General features: G+C 35.6%; 1 protein-coding gene across 2 annotated transcripts in view; it reads left to right on the top strand.

Moving 5' to 3' along the window:
- Positions 1 to 8,207: 8,207 nt before the first annotated feature.
- The window catches only part of LOC135645334 (uncharacterized), an 87,246-nt gene continuing 80,777 nt past the window's right edge, over positions 8,208 to 14,676 (top strand). Inside the window, exons 1-6 of one of the 2 annotated variants that reach the window (XM_065163631.1) lie at positions 8,208 to 8,464; positions 10,180 to 10,283; positions 10,413 to 10,547; positions 10,639 to 10,689; positions 12,421 to 12,515; positions 12,583 to 12,700. In XM_065163631.1, the coding sequence (XP_065019703.1) occupies positions 8,368 to 8,464; positions 10,180 to 10,283; positions 10,413 to 10,547; positions 10,639 to 10,689; positions 12,421 to 12,515; positions 12,583 to 12,700 (600 nt within the window). In that variant the 5' untranslated portion in view covers positions 8,208 to 8,367. The remainder of the gene's footprint in view (positions 8,465 to 10,179; positions 10,284 to 10,412; positions 10,548 to 10,638; positions 10,690 to 12,420; positions 12,516 to 12,582; positions 12,701 to 14,676) is intronic. The other variant, XM_065163632.1, reaches the window with a different exon arrangement.

Genomic DNA, 14,676 nt, shown 5'->3' with positions numbered 1-14,676 from the left:
GTTACATGTGAAGGATAATTTACTTTCCTCTCTTCCTTTCTCCCGAGGCAGTTCACAGGTAAAACTCCTATGTAAACCATAGGAAATGGGCAGTTCACAGTAAGAGTAGCCTTAAAAGGAGGGTGGAAATAGATAGTCTATGATTCTTATGCTTGTTTGATGCTTGCACGAAGGAATCGCCTGTCGATGTGATCAAAATCGACTTTCACACATCGGTCGGAGAATAAAATTAGACAAAACCATGTTTGATCTTTTCCGCCCGTGGATTCGATACAGGTTCCATCGAACCATCGTAAGAGTGTCGTCGTGGAACGCTCATACAACAAAACTCGACATGTATTATTATATTCTTTATTATATGGGGCCAAATCATGACGATGCTTTGTGCACAACAGCGTATGTCGCCACCGTCGGCACCAACGTATCCTTCAGATGACACGGGTCGGGCCGCTTTTACCACCGCATCCATCCGAAGTAGGAAATAAGTACTCGAGTTGGACTTCAAATATGTTCCCGTAGGATGAAAAATACCCCACCATTATATCGTTTCTTAACGATTGCAGGTTTGGTGTGTTTTCTTTTTACTATGTATGTCCGATATCTTTAAGTCGGATCGCCTATTAATTAATGTTGTTAATCCATTATTATCCTAGTGAATTTCCATTTGACATGGCGACTGTCCCCATCTGATCAATGGTACGAGCGTTACCTCTCGACTCTCTTTCTGTTTGAATGAATGCGAGAAAGAAGCATCCATGGAATGGGGGCATGTTGATCCCTATGGTCGTGTTCTGCATCAATCTCGTATCCAAACCACACGCTCTTTCTGTTTTTGTGGACGAGAAAGAGAAGGTTGGAGGAGCATGAGTTGACCTAAGTGTTGGAAATGTTATAAATTATTCAAATTAAAAAGAAATTTTTTTTTTAAGATTTATTTGAAAAGGTGATTTCTTTTCTAGTTATTTTCGTAGTTATTTTTTAAGATCGTGTCTTTTGAGAAAAATATCTATAAATAAGTATTTGAGGGTAAATAATGAAGACATCTCTTTCATACTCTTCTTCTTTACTCTCCAAGTGATTGAATTAGACATTCTCTAATTCCTCTTTGAAGATTCTTTATTGTTTGCTCAATACAGATCTTCTAAAGGTTTGTCATATCCACTAAAACTATTTGCATTAAACTCATAGCAATCTTATTGAGAAGAAGGTGCAAATATCATTTTTAGGAAAGTATTTATACACGTTTCAAGCCTAAATATATTTCGTAAAGTATTCTTGATCTTGTGTTTGTTATTTATTACCATAGTGTTTTCATCGTCTTCTTTGTCGAATTTTTTCAACAATCTAAAAACGATATTTTGTGAGTTTATACAAATTCATCATGGAGGCTACAAATACCATCAAATTATTGAATCAAGATTTTGTTCGTTTGGATCGTTTTGATGGAACGAATTTTACCCGTTGGCAAGACATGAACTTGTTGACTGCTTTGAAGATCTTCTATGTGTTTGATCCAAATCTTCAACCAATTCCTGATCCAACTGATGATGACACCGATTAAGTCAAGGCTGAACAAAAGAAGAGAAATGAAGATGAAGTCATGTGTAGAGGACACATTCTCAATTCTCTTTCGAACCAGCTTTATGATCTTCATATGGTGGAACCATCTGCAAAAGTAATTTTGAATGCTTTGGAATTCAAGTATCATGTCGAGGAAGAAGGTACAAATAAATTTTTAATTTCTAAATATTTTGATTACAAGTTTGTGGATGACAAGCCAATCTTGGCATAAGTGCATAAGTTGTAGGTCATTGTTAATCAATTGAAGGCTGAAAAAATTAAACTTCCTAAACCTTTTCAAGTAGGGACTGTAATAGCCAAGTTGTCTTTATCTTCGAAAGGGTATAGGAAGAAGATTTTGCATGACTCCAACGATATCACTTTGGAGCAAATTCAAAAACATCTTTGAATCGAGGAGGAATCGAGGATGAGAGACAAGAGTGAAAACTCTTTTGGTAATATAAAAGCAAATGTTGTGAATCAGCCTAAGAATTCCAACGAAGGCAAATAAAATAAGGAGAATCATTTTGACCCCAAAAGGGATCAAAGAAAATTTAAGAAGCCAAATAGTAGAGGTTGTTTTATTTGTGAATAACTTGGTCATTTTGCTAGGGATTGTAGATTTAAAAAGGGCCAGAAACCGGAAGTCAACTCAGTTGAGGGAGATGATAATATAAGCGCTACAGTGAGCGAAGTGAATGCTATATTTGGCAAGGTTTCTGGTTGGTGGTATGATACTTGTGCTAACATCCATGTTTGCTATGATAAGACACTCTTTAAGACTTACAAAGAAGTCACAAAAGGGTAAGAAATTCAAATGGGAAATGAAGTTCGTTCTAAGGTGATTGGCAAAGGAAATGTGGAACTTACTTTCACTTCGGGTAAGAAAGTCACTCTTACTAATGTTCTTCATGTACTAGATATAAGTAGAAATTTAGTGAGTGAGAATCTCCTTGGCAAACTTGGAATTAAATTTGTATTTGAATCCGGGAAGTTAATTTTATTCCGTAATGGAACTTTTGTTGGAAAAGGCTATTCCGCTGAGAGAATTGTCAAATTCTCTATTGTTGACAATGATTCTAAATTTAATAAAGATGTTGCTTCTATTTATATTGTTGATTCTTATTCATTATGGCATGATATATTAGTGCATATTAGAACTAGCACGATTAGAAGAATAGTTAAGTGTGGCTTAATAAATTTTCATTTTGATGATCTTAATAAATGTGAAATTTATGTTAAATTAAAGATGATGAATAAACTCTTCAAAAGTGTTAGAAAGATATACTAATTTGTTAAACTTAATACATTCTGATATATGTGAATTAAATGACATATTAACGAGAGGAGGTAATAGATATTTCATTACTTTTATAGATGATATGTCTAGATTCACATATGTGTACTTATTGAAACATAAAAATGATGCTTTTAATGCTTTTAAGGCATATAAAATAGAAGTTATAAATCAAAAAATTAAAGCTGTAAGAAGTGATAGAGGAGGAGAATACTTTCCTAATGAATTTAACTTGTTTTGTGATCAACATGGCATAATTCATGAATGTTTATCACCTAGAACACTTGAGCAAAATGGATTAGCAGAAAGAAAAAATAGAACTTATCTAGAGATGATTAATGCTATGTTGTTGCATGCTAAATTATCTTATAATTTGTGGGGAGAAGATTTATTGGCTGCATGTAATATTTTAAATAGAATTCCCTTTAAAAAGAATAAGATCTCTCCATATGAGTTATGGAAAGGAAGACAACCAAACATTGGTTATTTTAAAGTATGGGGGTGTCTTGTATATTGTAAGAATAATGATCTTCAAAGGATAAAATGGGAACCTAGAGGAATTAAATATGCATTTATAGGCTATGTCTCAAATAGCAAAGCATATAGATTTCTTAATTTGAAGTCTAATATCATAATAGAATCTCGAGATGTGGAGTTCTTTGAACATTTAATGACTTCAAGTAATAATGTTCATCCTCCAACTAGTGAAGAGTCATCAGTGGAAAAATCTCAAAAGGTTGGTGAGCAACCTAATATTCCTTTGATTGGACATCAATCAAGTTCACAAGAGATTGGAGAGCAATCTTATGAATTAAGGAGAAGCCCTCGTGTACAAAAAGTAAAAACATTAAGATCGGATGAGATTGATTCTCAAAGTATTTCTTTTTACCTTGTAGAAGGAACTAATGAGGGAGTCTTAAAAACAATTCCTCTTGTTTTACAAGTGGAAGATGATCCTAAAATGTTTAAAGAAGTTATGGCCTCTCGTGATGCTGCTTTTTGGAAAGATGCTATTAATGATGAGATGGATTCTATTATGTTAAACCACACTTGGAAACTTGTCGATTTATATTTTGCCTCTAAACCTATTAGTTGTAGATGGGCATTTTGTAGGAAGTATCATACAAATGGTACTCTCCAAACGTTCAAAGCAAGATTAGTTACTAAAAGATTTTGACAAAAGAAAGGAATAGATTATTTTGACACATATGCTCATGTGGCTAGGATCACATCTATTAGAATTATTTTTACTTTAACATCAATTTTTGATCTTTATGTTCATCGTGGATGTCAAAACGGTATTTCTAAATGGAGACCTCAATGAGAAGGTATATATAGAACAACCCAAAGGTTTTGTTCTACCGGAAAATGAACATAAAGTGTGTAAACTTATTAAGTCATTGTATAATTTAAAGCAGGCTCTAAAATAGTGGAATGAGAAATTTGATGCAATAATTCTTTCTAATGAATTTATTCATAATATTGTAGATAAATGTGTTTACCTCAAAACTTGTGATGACTAAATGGTGATAGTTTGCCTTTATGTTGATGATATGCTAATAGTGAGCAACGACATAAAAGGTATTGTAGAAACAAAGAGGTTTCTATCTTCAACATTTAAGATGAAAGATATTAGGCAAGTTGATACTATACTAGTGGGGGATATGTTTTGAGTCAAACTCATTACATAGAGAAAGTATTGGAGAAATTCAGTCACTTAAAAATCAAAGAAGTAAATACCCTGTTTGACCCAAGTATCAAATTAGCCAAGAATGTTGGAAGAACAGTGGCTCAATTAGAATATTCAAGTGCTATAGAAAGTCTTGTGTATGCAACGCAGTGCATAAGACCTGATATAGCATTTGTAGTTAGTAAATTGAGTAAATTTACCAGCAATCCAAATGTAGAGCATTGGAAGGCTATTGAAAGAGTTCTTGGGTACCTTAAATGAACCAAAGATTATGACCTACAATACTCAAAATTTTTTGCTATTTTAGAAGGATATATTGATGCAAGTTGGATATCAAGTTTTGGAGATAACAAATCCACTACTAGTTGGGTGTTCACCTTGGGAGGTGGCGCTGTTTCTTGGAAGAGCAAGAAACAAACATGTATAACTCACTCAACTATGAAATCAGAATTTGTTGCTGTAGCAGATGTAGGAAAGGAAGCTGAATGGTTGAGGGACTTTCTATTAGAAATTTCATTGACTTCTAAGAGTGTGAATTCAATTTCTATACTTTGTGATAGTCAAGCCACTTTAGCTCATGCATATAGTGAATGATATAATAGAAAGTCAAGACATATAAGTCTTAGACATGATTATGTGAAGAAATTAATCAAGAGTGGGATTATTTCACTCACATTTGTGAAAACAAATGAGAATTTGACTGATCCATTCACCAAACCTATTATAAGAGAAGTTATAAGATCAACATCAAAATGGATGGGGCTAAAACTCCTTGAATAAAAGATCCACCAATGATAGCAACCCTACTCAACAATATAAAATGAGTAATGAAGAGTTCAAAGGATAAGAACAAGTTATTAACATGTAGAGTGGTTTAGCACTTTGAAATATTTTATGAGTCACATCTAAAGATGTTAATGTGCTGGTTGTCATCGAATGAGGGTTGAGTTAATTATACTCTTAATGAAGTTCAGTAAGTTAGGACAAGCATCTTAAAGAGTGACAAAGATACTATAAGAACTTCACCTATATAAACTTAGAAGTGGTGCCGCTTCGATTGAGAGTTGGAGTTTTCTCTCATAAAAGTTCATGAACTTGGATGAGCCCAAGGCTATATTAGGGCTGAACGAGATTTTATGAGGAATACAAGGATGTTGTATTTATGTGTGTGGTATCACTGGTGTTGCCATTAGGAATAATAAATTCAAAGCATTTATGCTATTTGGGATTTCGACTTCACTTTATGATGCTTAGATAATATTCAAATCGAAAGATATATTATTTTATTTATAAATACTATTTAATCGCTTGGAGAAAATTTTAAATTTGAACAAGTGGGGGGATTGTTATAAATTGTTCAAATTAAAAAGAAAAAAAGAATTTTTTTTAATGATTTATTTTAAAAGGTGATTTCTTTTGTAGTTATTTTGATAGTTATTTTTCAAAGGTTATATCCTTTAAGAAAAATATTTATAAATAAGTATTTGAGGGTAAATAATGAAGACATCTCTTTCATACTTTCTTCTTTACTCTCCAAGTGATTGAATTAGACATTCTCTAATTTCTCTTTGAAGATTTTTTATTATTTGCTAAATACAGATCTTCTACAGGCTTGCTATATCTACTAAAACTATTTGCATTAAACCCATAGCAATCTTATCGAGAAAAGGATGCAAATATCATTTTTGGAAAAGTGTTTATACACGTTTCAAGCCTAAATATATTTCGTAAAGTATTCTTGATCTTGTATTTATTATTTATTTCCATAGTATTTTCATCATCTTCTTTATCGAATTTTTCCAACCGCAAATGTACGTGAAGTTCGATCCATATCGTGTCCATTTATCGATCAACCACGTACCAGACTTTTGGTTTCCTCGAAACGATCAGGGAAGGTCGTTTGTGGTTTAACGGGCCAGATTTGTCATTGGATCCAAAATTTCGGCCTATAGATGATTCGGGCCGGTCCATCTGGATGCGACAACGGATACCAACAGTGTGGACCCATCTGTAGCCCACCACGTCGCGCCCAGATAACTGACTCAAGTGCTTTGCGTGCTGACGGATGATAATGTGGAGTGCAACGTCCCCCTCCCCATCACTCTAAATCACCACAGTACCCCTCATATATATATATATATATATATATATATATATATATATATATATATATATATATATATATATATATATATAACACTATTAAATACAATTATTAGTTATCAAATTAGATTTTTTTTAAAAAATAATATATTTATTTATATATTTGGAATTGTTATATAAACATCACGTCAATGAAATACATGCAAGTGTTAAAACACAGAATCTTTGTTCTCCAAGGTTTTGAAGATTAAGTCATAAATTTTAGCACCAGGAATTGATCAGGTTCAATAACGCATCGAGTAATAATGCATCGAACGTGTGATATAATACGATTTAAATGGTGACGTGATGTATTCGTATTTTTTTATAAAATAAAAAATATATTGATAATTATCGAGATAACACAAGATGCTATCAGTAGCAATAGTTTCTTAAGATCATCAAACATTATTCGGAAGAGAAAAGTCGATCTAATTGGTGACACGAGGTACTTGGTTGGCATATTAATTATAATCATCGGATAATATAATTAATATTTTTATACATCGTATCGACCACATAAGATTAATCGATAGTATCCTGACGGTCGCTTATTCACCAGTTTTACCTTAATAATAATAAAAAAAATATAGTTTTGATACAAAACTTATCATCACGTGAATAGATCGTTGAATATATCCAAACTGCTCATCCCCAAAACCTGCAACATGGATGTCACGTGTTTCCAAATCGCTTGGTACGACATGCACGTGAAACCAACTGTTGACTTGATTGGTAGATGGGATCATAGGGGCAGCCACATTGATAAGTGAGTTCAGTTTAATTGGGCGGGCCCGTTCACGTGATTCACAGATGTATATTCTTCATCCCCATTCGTTCAGAGGTACATCCATGAACGTTTCGTCTCTCATCTCCTACGTATATGAACAGGTGCTGCTGTCCTGAGAGGGAAACGAGATCACTCTTTTACTGTAGAGAGATATGGCTTCTCACCCTCGCACATGAGTTTTGGTCGGACATAATAAGCTTAGGCAATGGCGATCATCTTTTTTTCCTTATCCAAAGAAAAAGTAAAGAAGATTCAGCGTAGCAATCATCGCAATATAAAAGCTCGTCTGATATCCACCGATCTAACCCACAAAACTAGGGGAGACGCCAACAAATTAGCTACAAAAAGAGGGGTCTTCGAAACAAATTGAAGTCAACCTACGATAAGGCTGAATTCTTGATCTGCACAGGACCCAAAACTTGTCACTTATTAATCTGAATTTGGAGTACTGAAATTGGACATGCATTATGGATTCGGAACCCAATCGTAATCCGAATTAGCGAAGTAATTTGTCGACCTCAACTGAGGCATCCTTTCAAATTACGCCAAAATAAAAATGATTGTAGGAGCGGATAAAAAGAAAATAAAATACGTTACCAATAAGCACATCACAGGGGTATTTTCGACACTTAATACGCGCATGACGTCGGCGCCAGCCCTCCGCTTCTCCTCGCAATGTATAAGGCGGTCGCTAGTCGCAGGCCCTCTCGTCAAGCAAACTCTAAAATCTTCTCGTCTCTTCGAACCCGATCCTTCTCTCCCTTTTCCACCCTCCCATTCGTCGACGATCGCGTCGCAGTTCTCGAATTATGCGGCGGTCGGCGGGAAGTCGATGATCGACCGATCGATCGAGCGGAGTAGTAGCAGTGGAAGAAGAAGAAGAAGAAGATGTTGGAGGACAAGGTCGCCTTCTTGCTTCAGAAGTACCTCGGCAACTACGTACGCGGCCTCAGCAAGGAGGCCCTCAAGATCAGCGTTTGGCAAGGTAAATTAAATCACGAAACCTGGAAAAAAAAATGCCCTACTGTACTGGAATCAGGTTCTCGATCGCTGTTCTTTTCCTTCTTGTGCTCGTTTCTTGATGTATCATGCCCTAGAGAGAACGATTTGGTAGGGAGTAATTTGTCCCTCAATGCGTAATAAATCGAGAAAGAATAGAAACCGTACCACTTTGCGGGGATTAGGTTCTTTATTGCTTTTCTTCTCTTTCATTACTGTCTCTCCGATGTCTGATAACGATTTGCTGGGGAATAGTTGGTTGTTGCTCTCTTTCTGGAGAATTCTGCACCGCGAGTGGATTTCAAGATTGTAATTATGGGAATTATGGTTAATCTACTCTGGAGTTGTATTTGCGTTTTGATTGGGGAATTATTTCGCTGGTGGTACCAATGGCATTTGGGGTTCCAGTTCTTCGATTCATTTGTCTGTTGGTAATTGCACGTGCATTGTGTTCACCACCTTGACTTCTCTGTTTTTCAGCTTCACTAGGCCACTGTTCTGATAAAGAATTTGTTGTGCAACAAGTAAAATGTGGATTGTACCACGTTTTGCTTATCCTTTTCTTTTGAATATTAACTATTTGGCAGTCGATGAAGGCATGGTTTGTTGCCTTCATTACATCAACATCAGATAACGACATGTCAAGGATTAGATAAAAGCGAAATGCAAAATGTTAGGGTACATGTTAGTGCAAAATGTTCATTTCTTGCTTGTGATCATTGAAATTAGTTCACGTGCTTTTGCATTTCAAGCGCCATTGAATTGAGGTTTTGATGTTGAGGCTTGATCAGTCACTCAAGGATATCACCATGATACTTAAATGCACTCGAGGATGCAACCATCTACATGAACAGATCTACTGCAGCACCACCTTTTATGAGGGAAGATCTTCATGATAGATGGGTTAGACCTACTTCATGTAATTCAGCTTTGGATCTATCCATCTAGAGGATGAGACTGTCCATTGTGAGATAGAGTTTTTGGAGGATGGTTGCGGGATATGCTTCCTGGGTTTGGAAGAAATCACACAAGGCTAGATGCGATGTTAATTTAGGCAGAGAAAGGGATTGGTTGTGGCAGTTCTTTTGTTATTTTCTGTTCTTTCACATGCCGGAGGGAAACAAGTTGAGCTTCGGAACAGCTATTTGAGGCAAAAAAAAAAAAAAAAAAAAACAGTCTTATTGTTGCTTAGATGGGCACTTTTGTTGAATAATACAATTTCTAATGGTTAGCTGCAAATGCATCTTGTGAACGATGATAATATAAGGACATTAAGTTTGAACACTGGGTAATGGAGCTATTTGTGCTCCTATCACATGGTAATTTCCATTATTTCTAAAGGAGGCTGTGACAATATGACATGCATTTAAGGTACTATCAATGGATATACATGTGGCATCATAGGATGTTCAAAATGTTAATAAAGAACATTTGGAAAGGATGAACCCAGCGCACAAGGTTGTCACCGATGTGGGGTCTGGGAGGGAAAAGATATGTAGCTTTTACTAAATCAGGTAAAAGTTTGGGATGATATAACCTCAAGTGATTAGTAGAAAATCCTAATTGGAGCTAAAGGACCTATTTAGTGTTTAATATTTATTTAGCTTTTCTAGCAGCTTTATTTTCTTTCTTTATTAGAGATCTTGTATCTAGTGTCCAGCAAGTACTATTAATTTTCTTCTTTTTTAATTTGGAATGCAGGGGATGTGGAACTATCAAACATGCAATTGAGGCCAGAGGCCCTTAATGCTTTGAAGCTGCCTGTTAAAGTTAAAGCAGGTTTTCTTGGATCTGTGAAGCTGAAGGTTAGCAAAAAGAAAGTTCTCGTAGCCATTTCATTATTTTCATTTTCCTAGCTACAAAATAGACTTCTCATTTAGTGTAAGAAAGATTCGACTTCTAATGTGGATGCCTCTTTATTATTCTTCATTCAGGTTCCATGGAGTCGATTGGGACAAGAACCAGTTCTGGTTTATCTTGATCGAATCCTTTTATTAGCTGAACCTGCAACACAAATTGAAGGTTGTAGTGAAGATGCTGTCCAAGAAGCCAAGAAGAATCAAGTGAAGGTAAAAATCAGCCTATCGTCTTCATTCTTGTCAACTATGAGTTAGAAGTTCCATATGATATTTTGATTAATTATATTATCTTCTTAACTAGGAACTGGAAATGAAGCTGTTGGAGAGTGAGCAGCAGCTCAAATCTGAAATGGTGTGTTCCACTAATTTTTTTGATTTTTTGAATTTTTTTGTTCATTTTGAGATGATAAATATGTATGCCTGAATATGCACGCGCGCGCGCGCACACACACACACATATATAATATTTACTATTTATGTATGTGTATTATCAAACTTGTCACTAGTCAACCTGTTATGGAATCACTTCTCAAAGTCTCCAAGATCTTCAATAGAAGATTGAAAATCATAGTTCCAAACCATTGAAGTTAATTTAGATCCACTACAATATCTTTCTACCAAAGATTATGATCTGTGAAGTTGATTGCATTGTATATCCATTAACTTGTGAAGAACTAAATTTTCTCTATGCTATGTCACCTAGTTTGTGCTTCACTTGGTGAATGGGTAAATGAATTGGAGATCCTTGGTTATTGATATGGGAACAACTTAGAGGGGGTAAAAATCACACTAGAAGTCTGGGTTGTTTGTTTGCAAATTGATGTTCGGTCTTGATTTGAATGGAAAAATCATTTTGCTGGTCAGCCTGAGAGAAACAATGTTTATCTATATGTGTATATGGAGTAGGAGGTTCCTACAGGCAGTCTCTTGTTTAATTTGAATTTATTTCGTTCATACAATGTTTGGTAAATCATTTACATAATTGGTAGTTGAGACTTGAGACCTTACAGGTTGTTGTTACTTCTACTTTTGTATATTTTTATGATCTATGGTTGTCTGGTTTTCTATATTTTGAGAATAGATAGGCTAGGGCAGATCTCTTGAAACTGTCATATATATATATGTATGCATATACATATATGTATGCATACATATATATATATATATATATATATATATATATAGTGTGTGTGTGTATATATACATACATGCATACATATATATATGTGTATATATATATATATATATATATATGTATGCCTTGGCAACCTAGACTATTTACATGTATGCTATGTCAATCCAGTTGTGGATGATGTTATTCATGGCAACTGCTCAATTTTTTCACTAAATTAGGTTTAACTTTATAGGAAATTAGGAATTACGTCTGATGCTCTGTTGCTGGTTTGTATGGTATTCCAAATTTACCTCATTGAAAACTTATATAAAGTTTTTCAGATACAAAAAAAATATTAATGTTTTTTTTCATTGAAAATTTATGGCACATGCCATGCTGCTGCTGATGCTCACAACTTAGCATAATGATTTTTTGGATAGATCACAATTTGCGAAAAGTAAGATAAGTATGCAGTAATGTAAAATCTAAATTTCATCTTGAAAAAGACTGCTTTTGTAGTTATTATATTATTTAGGGGGCAATTTTTTTGTCAACTTGCATAGAAGTAAAAAATACTTGGTGTCCTTCGATAATATAAACTTCACATTCCAACTGTTTGTTTTTTTTAAGGAATCTAATGCAAAAAAGCTTTCATAAATGGACTTGAAATATATGTAAGTTTTTAAATTTTTATAGGGATATCCTACATATCTTCTTTTCGATTGGCAATTCTGAACAGAAAATTTTGTTTGGCGTATGTCTGAAAATTTGCTTCTGTGATAATTACGACTTTTGCATTAAAACTGGGTTTGATTGGCAAATTATTTGTTAACCACTTTGCTTGTCTATGGTACAATTAACATTGTAAGTTCATACCAAACAGTTCAAGGCATTATTGCATTATTCAATTTCAGAATTAGTGGATTTTGCTCCATCATTTGCTTTTGTAACTGACATTCGTTTTTAAAGAATACATCATGGCTAGGATCATTGATTAACACTATCATCGGAAATCTCAAGCTCTCCATTACCAATATACATATAAGATATGAAGACACAGAAAGGTACACTTTCTCGTCTTGTGATTGCTGATTTTTCAATGTATTGAGGTCTTATTGTTTATTTCCACAGCAATCCTGGCCATCCATTTGCAGCAGCTTTGAAACTTGCAAGGCTTTCTGCAGTGACCATAGATGATTTTGGTAAGGAAACCTTTGCTACTGGTGGTGCTCTGGATCGAATTCAAAAGGTAATTTGTTTGTCTTATGCTCCTGCTGCAAAATTTAATTTTCTTATCAATTAATTTTTTTATGCTCGTTAGTTGATTCTTATTCATATTAGGGTTCTTAATTTTGATGTGTACTGCTCGGTAAGTGCAGTACGTACCAGTCCGAGAGGATACTAGTACGTGGACCACCCTCTACCAAGCGATACCAGTGTTTTGACCGTTACAAGGTATGTACCGGGTGCTATCGAGCGATACAAGGTATGTACCGGGTGGTAATGGTCGAAATCCGACCGTTACCAAGGTGTACCGGCCGGTACGTCCTAAATTTCGATAATTACCGAAGTGTACCGGTTGGTACACCTTAGATTTCAATCGTTACCGATGTGTACCGATCGGTATTATTGGGAAACCTGGACAAAGCATCATATGTGCAGCGGAAGAACAAAAAAGCAAAATCCCAGATTTCTTAAAGAAAAAAGTTTCTTATCATCGTGCAAAGAATGGTGCGTAAAACAAAACGCAAAACTGAAACCGCGTGTATCAAGTGAGATTTGTTATCTAGGGAGATTGTTTATCTTTATAAAATCCTAGATCTGTAGGAGTGGATGAAGGAGGTCAATTGTCCTCCTCTCCAGCGGTGATCCACACAGTAGATGCGGCGAAGGCGGTCCTCAAATTGCTGCACGATCTTCCTCTCCACGTGCACTATGTGATCAAGAAGGGGCCGGCTCTTCTTGTTGTCAACACGCCCCAAATTGGGGCTATCGGTTAGGGAGGAGAATAGGAGGTAGCAGCAAAAAATGGTTTAATCTATGCCCCTTTGGTTCCCTCCTATTTATAGAGGTCCCAGTCAACTTAACCCTAATGGATCCTGCCCAATTAGGTATTTGATTTCCATCAAACTATCTAAACCTATTAGATTAGTGGATTTCTACCTAAGAAACTCTCATTAGCTTTTATTGGATCTTATCCACAAGATCTAATAATTCAGGGGCTTATTGGATATCCAATAAGTTAGGGGCTCCAGCGAATATCTCATATCCGAACCTCTACTCGCCGCGACACCTACCATATGTGTGTAACCCTTTATGCCCAATATCGAGCTGGCCATGAGTCATACTTGTCAGAACTCCTTCTGACTCAGTGAATTATTATCTTTTATAATAATTCACTCGACTTATCAACTATGGACGTACCAAGCGACTACGCCGCGGTCCCCAGACGATACAGGGGAATCCAATCCATTGGACCTGTCTGTCCTCAGTTACCGTGTATCTATAGTCCCTCATTCATCTAATATCCCAAAGACTGTACACCGAGTATGGTGTTGTCAGGCCCATACGGAATCTACTTGAGTCTCGCTCTAATCAGATTCTCTCGGAGAACTCTTTCTATTTCAATCCGAATGACCTTGGCCAGGGATTTTCCTGAGCAAGAACATATTGGATATTCCTCTCATAATATCGAGAGCGGATGGTTCTCTGTCGACACTCAATTGCCCTCGTAAGGTTGGCTACCACTCTCGATAATCGATTGTGCTAGATCTGGAACCTCCAGACCTATAAGTTCGGTATCAAAGAACAAAGTACTTAAACGGGACATCATTTGTGTCTCAAGTCTAAGGACCAAACATACAATTGAGACTACGAAATCGCTGTCTGAGAATGAGGCAAGGTATGCAATACCGTACTATATCGGTGTTTCGAGGTTGGCTCGGTACGGTATGGTATCGTGTACCGAGCGGTACGCTAGGGCGTACCGTGTGGTACACCTAATTTAGGTGTAAAACCCTATGAAAATACCTGAAAAAAAAAAGTTAGGATAGGTTTTTTAAGTTAGAAATAAATATAGTAATAGCATAAGTTTAGCAAAATCAATGTAAATTAGGTAAGAATAGTATCACATTCCGATCTACGTCCACTCCTGATTCCTCTTCACTTGAGGCCACTGACTTTCACTACCGATCTTCTTTCTAATGGGCGAAGATCAATTACCCT

Source organism: Musa acuminata, chromosome BXJ3-8, assembly GCF_036884655.1.
Source record: "Musa acuminata AAA Group cultivar baxijiao chromosome BXJ3-8, Cavendish_Baxijiao_AAA, whole genome shotgun sequence".
Classification (NCBI taxonomy): domain Eukaryota; kingdom Viridiplantae; phylum Streptophyta; class Magnoliopsida; order Zingiberales; family Musaceae; genus Musa; species Musa acuminata.
This window is presented reverse-complemented; position numbering and strand designations above follow the sequence as displayed.